The sequence below is a fragment of the Stylophora pistillata genome, chromosome 13 (genome assembly GCF_964205215.1).
Source record: "Stylophora pistillata chromosome 13, jaStyPist1.2, whole genome shotgun sequence".
Classification (NCBI taxonomy): Eukaryota; Metazoa; Cnidaria; class Anthozoa; order Scleractinia; family Pocilloporidae; genus Stylophora; species Stylophora pistillata.
Window position 1 is genome coordinate 7724480 of NC_142531.1, and position 12949 is coordinate 7737428.

General features: G+C 36.2%; 1 protein-coding gene across 1 annotated transcript in view; it reads left to right on the top strand.

Moving 5' to 3' along the window:
- The window catches only part of LOC111339902 (GREB1-like protein), a 26672-nt gene continuing 13723 nt past the window's right edge, over positions 1–12949 (top strand). Inside the window, exons 1-6 of the mRNA XM_022946630.2 lie at positions 1–130; positions 5171–5456; positions 9862–10113; positions 10259–10612; positions 11709–11825; positions 12550–12747. Coding sequence (XP_022802365.2) covers positions 5228–5456; positions 9862–10113; positions 10259–10612; positions 11709–11825; positions 12550–12747 — 1150 coding nt within the window. The 5' untranslated portion in view covers positions 1–130; positions 5171–5227. The remainder of the gene's footprint in view (positions 131–5170; positions 5457–9861; positions 10114–10258; positions 10613–11708; positions 11826–12549; positions 12748–12949) is intronic.

A 12949-nucleotide genomic window follows, 5' to 3' on the forward strand; every position in this document is an offset into this window, starting at 1 on the left:
TAGACGAGACACGTACCACGTGACAGAAACGCAAGAAGACGACAAATGGACTAGTGTGATTTGATGACGATGACCGAAATTCTCGTCTTAAGGGGCACTTCTAGTGAAAAATAGCTCCCAGAATATAAAGGTGAGTAAAATAGCAGTGTAATATGTGGATAAGTTTGAAAAAATCCTAAAGTTTCGGGATTCATGTCGAAAATTGTGGACTATGGTTTGAAGGTACGTCTGTCGGTCTTTCGTGTCGCCTGTCAGATGGACAGACCTCAGGGGTGTAATGTTTGAAACACCTTACCCGAAAGCCAAATGAACACACTTTTCGTCACTTGATCCTCAAATAACAGAGGCTCAACAATATTTTGACATTCTTTGCGACTAACACGACTCCTTTCCCAATTTTTCGAGGTTTTTATGTTGCGATCCGATAGCAAATTAAGGCGAACTGGTAGATCATGATCTCAAAGACGCCATTTGTCCTCGAGCGGTGCGCGAACGTTAAACATCTCCTCTGTTCCTGTTTATCTGTATATTTTAGATCTTTTCGGGAAATCGATGTTAATAAAAAAAACATTTAGTTGAAACAAGTCTAAAAGTGGATACGATGTTCGATCGATGCTCAGGATAATGTTGTCTGTCTGAAAGACCGCTTCCAATGCATTATTTACACACGTAACTAAAACGATATTGTCGTAAATTTGAGATCGAAGAAAAATATAAGGTGTAAGAAATCTATACAGCTTTGAAATATCTTGCTTACGGAAATGCGTGGTTCTTGAGCTTTTAGTGATTCGTGAGAATTTCTAGAAGTAATTTGAATAATTTCGGAGCAGACAAAAATTAAAAGCTCTTTCACGGAGAGGGGGGGGGGGGGCAGGAAAATTACCCAATGTCGTTAATTTAGAAAGTAAGAACTTAATTTTTCAAATTGTAGTGAAACACAGCTCTATATTGAAAATTTAGATAAGATTGTGATGAGCTTGCATGGTTATATTTAGTTCCTATTTAAGGCTGATTTGCCCAAACCAGTGTTAGCAAGCTTGATTGAGTCTCATATGAGGAATTTATTGGTGTGCTAGCAAATTATTTGAAATTTTTATGAAGATTTGATTTTACAGTTTTCAAGTTAGGTCTTGCTAATGTACAAAATTTTCATTTCCCTTATTTTCTGTGCAGCAGTGTATCTTAAAATCTGAAAGGAAGTTGTTGACTGTGTTTTGATTGGTATCATTGTTTTGTTTTTAACCTCTCAAGCACAAAGTGCAAGCTTTTTTTAATCATGAGATAAGAATAATTACTTCCTGTGTCTACACAATATTTTGTGCTTTTCTCGCAGTCACTACAATTATAGCTATTAGGCATGCATGGCTGTGTTATATGATCCTAATTTTTCTATCAAATGTCAAAGAAAACTATCAATTTCAACAGGATCTTCTATGTTACACAAATAGCTTACCATCTAAAGTTTGCTCCCTGTGAGGATTCCAAAGGTTACCAAACTAGTAATAAAAAGATGTACTTAGTCTGCACTTATTTGCCTGAGTGAGTGACATCTAGTATTCAATTCAGACAGTAAACCACATGAATGCTCTCACACTTTGATCAGGTGTTGTGATTCATGACCAATTTTGACCTGTCCTTTACCTTTACACCCATACAAATGACTGTTATCTAATTTCTCTATGGAATATTACTACTGAATCAAATGATAAGATCATGATCATAAAGGGGAAAAAAAAGTTGTCAAATGTGAAACACATTCTTCTAGTCAGTCTTATGTAAAATGTAAGGAGTTTGGAGAAAATACATGCCAATGCTAGAAGAAGAGCCAAGGGGTAATTATTTTGTTTTTTATTCCTCTAGCATTGTACTTTACTAGTGATAAGCTACAGTCAGAGGTCATTTCTCTCTCCAGATCTTAAAGCCTATTTCTCCAGCAGGTGATTATGCAACTCCTAGTTGGCAAGGCTATACTGTAAGGCATTATTTCCTAGTTGATTATATTCTGTATTACATCCATTTTGAAATCAAATTCTAAGAAAAGGAACGAGTGCCGGATGAATTAAATATTCATATGGATAATGGAAACCCTTATTTGAGGGATTGAGTTTTACAATTTCACAGTGGATGCAATACAGTGGTTATTGTATTTTGTGTCATGCAGTTTTGGTCAGAAAACATGCTTGTGATTTTAAATCAAACATTTGCTGGACACTCATTTGATTTTAAAATCTCATGTGTGATTCCAGACCAAATTGCACTCCACTTAGTTCAATTACCATTTCTTTGCAACACCAGTCCTCTTGAAAATAAAATCTATTATAATTATAATCATAGTCGCTTGAGTCATTAAATAAGATTATGACAGTTCCTTTGAGCACTTACAGATACACTTATAAATGTGAAGTTGTAATTTATTCAACCTTTCGGGAAGAAAACATGATTTTTCACCTTTAAAAACTTCTTTCGTATTTGTACTTATTAATTGCTTGAATACAAGTGGCAAATAATGGTTGACAAAATCTCCATTTCTACCAAACATTATGTCTGGGAAAAAGTATCAGCAATCGTAAGTGACATTAATTAAGATTCAGTGGGACTTGAGGTTGCTGGGTAGTAACTGTGTGATGGACTATCATCCAATCCAGGGGGCAGTACCAGGGTTGTAGTTAAGAAATTATGCTGATGGGTGAAATTTCAAGTGAGATGGCTCAAGGTGGTGAACGATTGTAAGTGTGTAACCTCAGAAGTGCCTGTTGTGCTTTATCAAGTGATCGCTGGCCAAAAATCCAGCTGGCGATTGCCGCTTTTTCATTGTGCAAATTTTGCTGGCGGTCAACACTTAGTAGCAACCTTGTAGTACTAATATTCCTGTTTGCTTTATGCTGCTAAGGTAAGCTCTAGTTGGATGGGGCACTGGACTCTAGTGCAGACTTCACCTACCTTTTTTCTATGAATAGGTGTTTATTTGGATTTTATCAGTTATACAGTATACAGTACCAGTTTCTTTTAACCTTTACAATTTTGTATAAACCTTGCAAGTTTGTTGTGGGTAATTGCAGGTGACAAGAGGAGCCCACAATCCTAATCTCAATTTTGCTTTTACAAATACATGCATGGCAGTTGTGTAGTTTGGCCCCAACTTGATTTTTGCTCAGTTCGTGAATCTTCCACTAAGAATGTATGGAATGCAAAGAACACTATTTTCTCACTCACATCATGTGTAATTTGGACCTTGGTTCACAGCATTCGCTGATGTGTTGCAGAAACTCCTCAACCAGGATAAAGAATCTAACCTAATGTCTGACCAAATCTCAGAAGCTCAGTGCTTTCAATAGAGAATGGTACAATGCTTGTAGATGCAACATCGAATTACATCAAAGACATTGTAAAATTTGAGTAACTTTACTTACAGTGACACTAGACAGTTTCAATTTAGAACGTTCATGTACAATTATATTGAAAGTATTTGACAGTGTAACACTCAAAACTAAAAGCAGTTTGTTGTACATCAAAACATGTCCCAAAAAAATAAGTCAACCGTACAAATGTCACTGGCAAACACTCTCTCCAGTAACTACACAGTTGCATTTGATTATTCAGGTATACAATAGAGTTTGAATTTTTACACAGCATTTAGTGTGTGTAACAATACAGCCGTTTGGTTTCAGTTTTTACAATAACATTTAGTGAATATGCTTTCATTTGTTTATACAAAAAATGTTACAATACAGTTGTTCCGTTTCAGTTTTAATATTCATCGACAAGTTTAACATGTCACATCTTAAACTTTTCCTCAAGGAAAACATTAAACTTGTTACATTATATTGGATTGTATCAAGCAACATCACAAAAAATTATGACATTAACCATAGAGATGTGACTGCCAAAAACTCAGGAACTAAACAGTAGCATTTGATAATTCAGTTATAGTTTCAGTTTTAACAAAGCATTTAGTACATGTAACAATACAGTCATTTTGTTTCAATTGTTATTCAATGTAATGTTAAAGTATTCTCACAAACAAACATTTAGCTTTATTTATTATATTGTGGAATAACCTGAAATTTCTTCATATATTAATTGGTTGTTTCGTTTCAGTTTACATACAGTTAGTAACATTTTAAACTATGCACATCAACAAGTGCCTTATTTGTTTGATTTTATTGTTCTTCATTCAAATGACATCTCTACGGTTTGCATGTTATGATTTTAAATACATAATTGTTGCATTGCATCAATCATTTTGACTCGATCAATATGCATATTTTATATTATTAACCTAGAGTGATATTCTTTACACCGTGAAACAACAACAATTACAGCATAAACTAAGCAAAACAAAACAATGGGACAAGTGTCTCCTGGAATGATCTAGCGTTGGTAACTTTTTCACAGGTTTAGTAAAATCACTCTGTTAGTGTTAAAGTAGAGGAAAAAGCAAGTGGAGCATGGGAGGGTGTCCTCATGGACTAAAATTTCAACCCCACAAAACAAATCCTTTTTCGCTATGGGCCCCCAAATCTTTCATTAACCAAATAGCCAAAAAAGGATCATCCTTGCCCACATTTCCTAACCTTTGGTTATTACTAGTAATTATGTATCATTATTAATTAAGAGTTCTACTTAAATATGTTACACAAAAATATCAAAATAACAGTTAAAAGCATCAGATCATATTTTTGTTTTGTCTGTTTAAAGTGGAGACGTGATTGGACATTTCTCAAACAATTAGTTGTATCAGTGCATTTTCTTGTTTCTTTTGTCTCTAACTAAGGAGAATTGGACAAATTTCCAAGCAGTACATTTGTATGCCTCTTGATAACATGCAAATTGCCAAGTTCCACATGCTTTGCATCAACAACAAATGTTCTACCAAAGAAGATCTACATGCACTGTACTTAAATCAAAGATAAGTTTTGCCGTCATCGGTTGGATATGACTAATTGAGACCAATTATTCACATTGAACAGGTCTAGTAACAGAAGATTTTTGTTCTTTGTTATCTTTTTTTAATTTTATTGGCCACAGATTTGGTGGACATATATATTGGGTTATGAATTTGAGCAACTTTACAAATGTATAACCATTACGGTATATAATGTTTGTATAGCACTATACAGCGGTAATTTTTTTTGCCGTTTGACATAACTGTGTCAATTTTTTTTTTCAGTTAGTGCTTGATAAGTCTGCAAAGTTTTCCTGTTAGGGATGAGTATGGGCCTTAAGCATGTCAGATCCTCGATACCGCAACAAACATCGATCGCTTTGGCCCTCCCGACGAGTCAGCACAAGGCTATCTACATCACAAGGCACGATACATTATGATACAGCACATCATTATGACAACTCATCAGCTGTTACATCATCTGCTAATGTAGAAATTCCTGCAGACACTGTTATTGTGCATCTTCCTGGAGTGACTTCTCCTAGAGGCTCTGCCAAGGATGGACATGAAGGTGAATAAAATTCTGTTGTATTTTTTAACTCTTGGTAAAAAGATTTCGTAGAAATACACAGCATGCTTCACGAAGACTAATTATTCTTGCATTGAGTTGTCATTTGTTACTTGCAGTATTTTCTTTTTTCTTTTTGGTCATTTTGAATACTCTTAATAGTAAAGCAAGTAACGTTTTTTTACGAGCCTAGTGGCCCATTAGGCCGGTGCTTAACTCCGGTTTCTGTAGAATGAAGCGACTAGGAGTATTTTTACCCCCCCCCCCCCCTGGATGGGATGCTAGTCCATTGCAGGGTTACCCCCAGCATTAAATTGCTGGTACCCATTTATACACCTGGGTGAAGAGAGGCACTGTGAGAGTAAAGTATCTTGCCTTATTAAGAACACAACACAATGTCCCGGCCGGGGCTCGAACCCGGACCACTTGACCCGGAGTCGAGCACACTAACCATGAGGCCACCGCGCCTCTGCACGAATACTCTTATTAGTATTTTTTAAAAGTTGTTTTTTTTGGTGGAATTACTTGTAATTTCTATTGTTTTACTTGTGATCTCTGTCATCAGTAATTTAATTAGCAGCTTATAACTTAGTGTGTTTTTTTTCTTATGTTCTATCCTGTGTATATTTTAGTAATTTCTTATTTCTTAGTTTTTAACTCTAAATTAGCAGGACTCCTTTGATAAGGATTCAAAGTAATCTCTATTTTCAATGTTAATGAATTTATACAGGTGTATGCTCAACAAAGCAAGCTATTTATAGCAATTTTCTCAAGCCTCTACTTGTGATTTATTTCAATTTCCTTTCAAAAAATTGCATTTCCAAAATTTGAGTTACCAAATTCAAGGTGCAGCTTATCTTTCAGTGATAACAATGCATATGTTTAATCACAGAAAATGTGTATCTTATTGACCAAGCGTGAGTGCCATACTGGGAGAATATAGGCCTCGAATGGGTAAATTGCAGCAAGGTCATTGCAAAAAAAACTGAGGGCTGATATTCTCCCAGTATGGCCAAGGGCAAGCTTGTTTGATACAAAATATAATTATGCCACTGGAATTTGTCTTTAATCGATTCCATTGATTCTAAGGTGCTCTCAGGTCAAGTTAGATTATTTATGAATGGCATCATCAGCTCCTTAAATCAAATTCTGAAAGTTAATTTGCTAAGGTTACAAGTACTATATTGTTTGCTACTAAAAACCATGAATTAGAAGGGAGATTCAATGACCTAACTGTATTTTGAGACCAAAAAGGTGTTCGAACAAGTGACTATGTTGTTGTGAGAAGCAGACAATATACTATAGTTGCTTACATGTACATTCTTAAAAATCACCTATTAAAAGGTATCGATCAGTACATTTGTAGTTAGCTGTGATCAATACAGTTTGTGCTAGCTTTGTATTTGAAACTCTAAAAGTTATAAGTAAATTGAATGAACCTGGTATTAAATCTGTCACACTTCAGTCAAAAACTATTTTGACAACTGACAATATCATTGAAAACAACTTCAGTCTGGAGCCTTGGATGTGCCCTCTAGTACCCCGGCGTGAGTATTCTTCATCCTTTGAAGTCATTAAATCAACTGTTAGAACAAGTGTTTGCTTGTTGAGGTTACAATAATGTCCTATTTATCTTGGGTCATCTAGGAGAAAGGAAAACTTACAATCATGATCGATTCAAAATGTAGATTAATTGCTCTCTGAATCCTTCACTTTGATGCAAAATTTGGCTGTAGTTTTAAAAAAAATTAATTCTTTGTTTTCTGAATCAAAATGTGGATGCCCCCCCTCCTTCCCCATCAAAGAACTCCTGTCCCCCCTCCCTCCCTTTACTGCTCTAAATATCTGAAAAAATCTTCTCTAGCACAGTTATGAAGAGAATGGCAATAAATAAATGTGTCTTTTGGCTTACACTGGACTGGAAATGTTTATTTATATTTCTTTTCATTGAAAATGCACTGATATTTGCTTTATTCTTTTTTTGTGTTTCCTTGTCCTTATCTCTTTCCAGAAAAAAATGTCAAAAGTGAAATTTAGCCAATATTCAATCACGTTGACCACATGCACAGTTGGTCATGCTTGTTGACACGTTATAATGTCCTTCAATACTTTGTTATATCACTAATGCTTTTATTGTGTCGGTGTTCCACTTGACAGTAGCTTACATAGAGGAGTTGTAGCCAGGGAAGATTTTCATTTAGAATAAATTGTATGTTTTGGTGGAAATTATTTGTAATTAGAAGCACAGGAAGTGGCTGACACAGCTATTTCATTCATTTCGTTATGTTTGTTGGTATTATCAGGTGTCCATCAAATGCATCCTCTCCTTGAAACCGCTCCCAGCTTTTAAAACACTTGAAATTGTCAAGAAGTTGATAGCGATATCCATCTGAAATGAAGAATGAATAACTGAGCCACATGAAAAAGTTCTTCACTATTTTTCGGAAAATGCTTTTTCACTTTTGGTAACTACTGCTTGCATGACACAAGGTTAATCTTCTTCCACAAGAACAATATTATAAGCTTCTAGTTCAGTTGGATACTGACCATATCTTCAATCTGGAGATATCAAGACTGATACGGATCCATGTGACTGTCTATGTTTCAATACCAGTAAGGCCGCTAGCTGCATGAGTAGTATTAATCTTTTGCCGTGGCCTATCTCTTTCCCTCATGCATTTGTCAACAACAAGATATTGGTTTTCTCAGGAAGTTCCGTTAATTGATGTGCTATTAATATAGACACACTTTGCTGATGCTCTCAGGAAAATGCTATATGGGATTATGTAATAATATCTTGTTTACGAATGCCTTGTAAGGCCAACACTTTCCACCTAGTGTTCAGTCAAAGTTACGCACATCTGCCATGCAATAATATAAAACAGTTGTTCTACCTTAAAAGTCTGAGTGGTCTAAATATCTTGTTGTGTGAGAAAGAAAGATGAGCACCTTGGTATGTATTTTGGTTTACAAAATTTGGTTTACAAAATGTATCTTGAGTTTGAAAATCTAATTTTTACCTTAATTGTTAAAGGGTAGTATCATATAGCACTATGTAACTACTAAATTTTATGGTAATTTCAATGTAGTTCTCAAAACTTATGCGACAGGAATAAGATGAATTGAAAAGTTGTCTGATGAAGTTAGGTAGCACTTATTTTCAACAAAATACAATGAATTTCCATGCTGCTGATGTAAATACTCTGACGTGATCCTTTTGGCATAGTGGTATTATCCTTTGAACAAGGTAGATTGCATGAATGCATGAGTCTGCCCAGCCAATATAGCACCTTCTCATATCATTTACATCACTTGAGCTGTAATATATGTTTTGTGTTTCCAATCAATTGATTTCAAATTGCTATTTTATGCTGACAAATGATATTGTTACTAAACCCGTAACTGTTATTTTTTTACTTACAGAATCCTTTTTTTTAACTGTGAACTATATTTGTTTGGTGTAATAATTAAGCTGTGCTGGAATAACTTTAACAAAACAAACCTTTCATCTGTTCTTTGTAAGGAAAGATGGCCATACATACATGATACATAAAAACCATTGGCATAAGATGATCATTAAAGATGTTTTGTGCTGGAATAACTTTTCCAAAACAAACCTTTAATTCGTTGTTTATAACAAAAGACAGTCATACATCCAAGATACATACATACATGTGTATGTCTTAAGATCTAATCATCAAATATGTTTTGTGTTTTTCAATGTTTTTCAACTTTTTCCAACAGTTGGTTGTTTTGAATACTCCTATGTACACTATTTTGAATCAGCATAAAATGCACAGAGTCTTAATTTCATATAATTTTACTTTCTCTTTTTTCTATTGATTTTTGATAACAGTGGAGAATTTAAGTGGCTTAATATCAACTTGGCAGGGAAACATTTTCATTCAAATTTATCACCATGTCAAAAAATCTACTGACCGTTAGTCAGTGGTGAAGTGCTTTATGCATTATGTGAAGTTCCTCAACACGGAGCTACTTAAGAATAATACATACTGCATTGGTCAGTGAAAAAATGGAAAAAAATATTTTGAAAATCAAAGTGAATCTGAAAAATGTGAACTCGCTTGTTCAATGCAGCATCAATTCTGTTGCAAATCAAATGACTCTCACTTTTCACTCTGTAAATCTCATCTGAAGATGGTGATCATTTCCTCTTTGTGTGCAACTATAGTGTTTGATTCAGTCATGATACTATACAGAAAAACTAGATACTTAATTCACTCATAGGGTAAAAGGGTTTACCTATTTGTGCATTCCTCGTTGACCAATCAAGCACAAACAGGACGTTTTTTGAACAGTCTAGCAGTGTATTATAGTTTTAAGGAGTCTCACATCAATCACATCTGGGAGTCACGCAATTATTTATCTGGAAAATTCTGTGTTACAGATTCACCCAGGTTAATGCAGCTACTACAGTCACGCACACCTCCCATGTCAGTAAGCCAGACTGTTCGTAGTGATATGCCAAGCGAAGCTCAACTCAGTAGTGATGAGGAAGAGTCCCGCAATGGAAAGAGAAGTTCTCCATATGTTAATGTGCACCAAACAGAGGTGCATCCTGCTGTGACTGAATCTTTTGTTAGGTCCTCTGGTATGCACAGCAGACCTGTACAGACAGGACCAATCTGTGCAACACCAGGTATATTTCATTGTAATGTCTGCTTATGAGATTGTCTTTATGTTTAACATTGTAAGGAGAAATTAGTTTTTGATCCTTCCAAGGGGTTTTTAAAGGATTTGAAGGCTTAAACATTTTAAAATGGCAGTATTTATTCAATATTTAGGGTTTTGTCAAGCTGGCGGAGAGCTAAGACTGGCTTACCTCAATAGCAAATTAGTGCACGTCTCTGAAGGTTTTACTCTTGTTGGTGCCAAATCACCCATGCTGCCAGGAATGATGCTCGTTGCTGAGGTGGACAAGAGGTTTCTGCCAGATGAGAAGAACAATGTCACAATGCTGGGATTTAGTGGAAATTGTATTGGGTGTGGAGCTAAGGGCTTTAGATACTTCACAGAGTTTTCAAGTCATATCAATCTGAAGTTAGCCACACAGCCTAAGAAACAGAAGCACTTGAAGTACTATGTTGTAATTGAACCCAGTGGAAGGCTACGCAAGGGACTGGCTATTCCCTGGAAAGGTTTGAACCTAACTTGTTTATATACACTTGTTTAACCCTGTACATCTTTACTTCGATATACATATTCCCCTTTTTACAGTTCTCTTGATATTTCTTGTAATACTGACATTGTTGGTTTGGCTAAGAATCAAAAACACTTCCTTAGTTGACGATCATTTCCTATATTCTCCAGACTTTGCTGTATGATTCAGCTGTGATAATGTTGGGAGAAGTTAGATGCCAGTCACTCTTCAATGTTAACTCTTTGACCAATGTCATTGTTGAATCATACATTAGACTCAGGAGAATAAAGGAAATGATCATCAATTAAAGAAGCTAGTAATGTGTACTTGTGGCTTTGTTGCACTAGTTCCCATTCAGTGACATGCTGTATATTGTTTATCTCAGACATGCTTTACAATAGAGTTAGAACAAGAATATAGCACTGAGTGGTGTTAGGGTATGAGATGCAAATGTTAAGTTCCCCAAATCAATACACCTTCCCTAGCACCTTGGCAGCCTAAAGCTGCATTCATACTTGGTGCTTGAGCATGGTGCCCAAGTACCATTCTTGATGGGTACGAATGTGAGCACACTTTCTTTTCCAAATACCCACGCCAAAATTCGGGCACCGTGCCCATGCCCAAGTATGAGGTCTTTGACCTTGTACTCGGCTCTGAGCCACGGACTGATATATCAGGTACCCAGTGTCTGAACATTTTGTGCTGGTGCCCTGGCACTAATGCACGGGCACCTAGTGTGAACGCAGGCTAAGTTGTACAAGCCAATGGCCCTTTTTCAACTGCATTTGTTCAGTTTTACAATGAGTTAATTCTATGTCTTTATGACATGGGCAATGAAAGAGAGTTGAGAGACAGATGAAGCTCGCAGGGAAGGGAAATAACAAAGCATTTTAAGTCTTTTGCGTGCAATTTTAAGTCCTCTGAATTGGAGTTACTTAAATGTTAACATGTACAGTGTTCAGTTTTGTCATGGAATGCTACTGTAACATTGGTTTCGGTACAGTCTCCACAATGTTGTGGTTGACCTCTGATAAAGCTGTCATGGCTAATTATATTTTAAAAATAATTCATTTTTCGCTTATTTTTGATGACAGTTGAAGGTAGAAAACGGACCTTCCCACTGACAGGGCCTTATGTACCGGCTGCTTATACCTCTGCTAAAACTGAGATGTCCAGTGAGATGCCTCGACCTAATGTAACAGTTACATCAGGTAATCAGGCGTGGAACTTGCCACTACTGTTTTCAAGGTCACCTAAAAAATTAGCCAAACATATTACTATTAATAATAAACGAACAATTGTTGTAGCTAAATTCAGGTGTGCTAATCAATGCTTCGGGCAAAAGCAAGCAAAGATGACAAATGATTTACATGTAGATGGAATTACAGTTTTTGACGAAATAAATTTTATGTGACCTAAGGATGAAAATCAAGCAAACCAGTGATCTTCGTAGGGGATCCAAAATCTAAGCAATTGCAGAAAAGATGCCTGGGACTGAAAAAATTTTGTGACACACAACACTACATAAACGGGGCTGTTGTTGTGATACTTGATGGATTCATTGGTCTTTTCTTGTAATCACAATGGTCTATGTCGTGTAGGTGACCTCTGTATCGGTCATCATTTCACCTTGATCTTATTTTGAAATACATTTTGCGCCTCTATGTCATCATCACCCATAGCAAGTGTTTGCATCATTCTCGTTTTTTTGTGGTTCTTCAGATTACTGTTCAAAGTAGATAAACAGAAAGCACAGGGAAAAATTGAAGGAGGGGTGACTACGGATGTCCTTCCACCCCTTCCCCTTCCCTTCCCCCCTTCTTCCCTTGGAGTAAGCGCCGCTTTCGAACCGCGAATGATCAAATAAACGCTGCGGCGCTTAGTGGATAAATGACGGCAATGACAGTGTTTATAACTTGTGCTTTTTGTTTTCAGCCCCTCATCACTTGCTTACTCGACAGTCTCATTCCCCTTCCGTGTCAAGGCAGGAATCTGCATCACCCAGAGATGAAGGCCTGCTTTTGATGTCGTCGTCCAGTCAGAATACTCAAGTTGAGCAGTCTTATCATCCAGTGATGTCGGTTAAACGAAGGCGTTGGGAGTCTGTCGGCAGTGAGTCGCCTCTGGAAAGTGGTGAGAACCCGAGCATCCTAACACTTTTTTAAAATGGAGTGTCGAAAGTAACCCGGGATTTTATGTAGTTTTCTGTCTTTATGTAATTGGTCGAAGAAAGAAGTGCCATTTTTTAACTGTTTAGATTCAAAACTAAAACCAATCGGGACTGGTTCGTTCGTGTGTTTTTTGTTTTTGTTTTTGTTTTTGTTTTTTTTTTTCC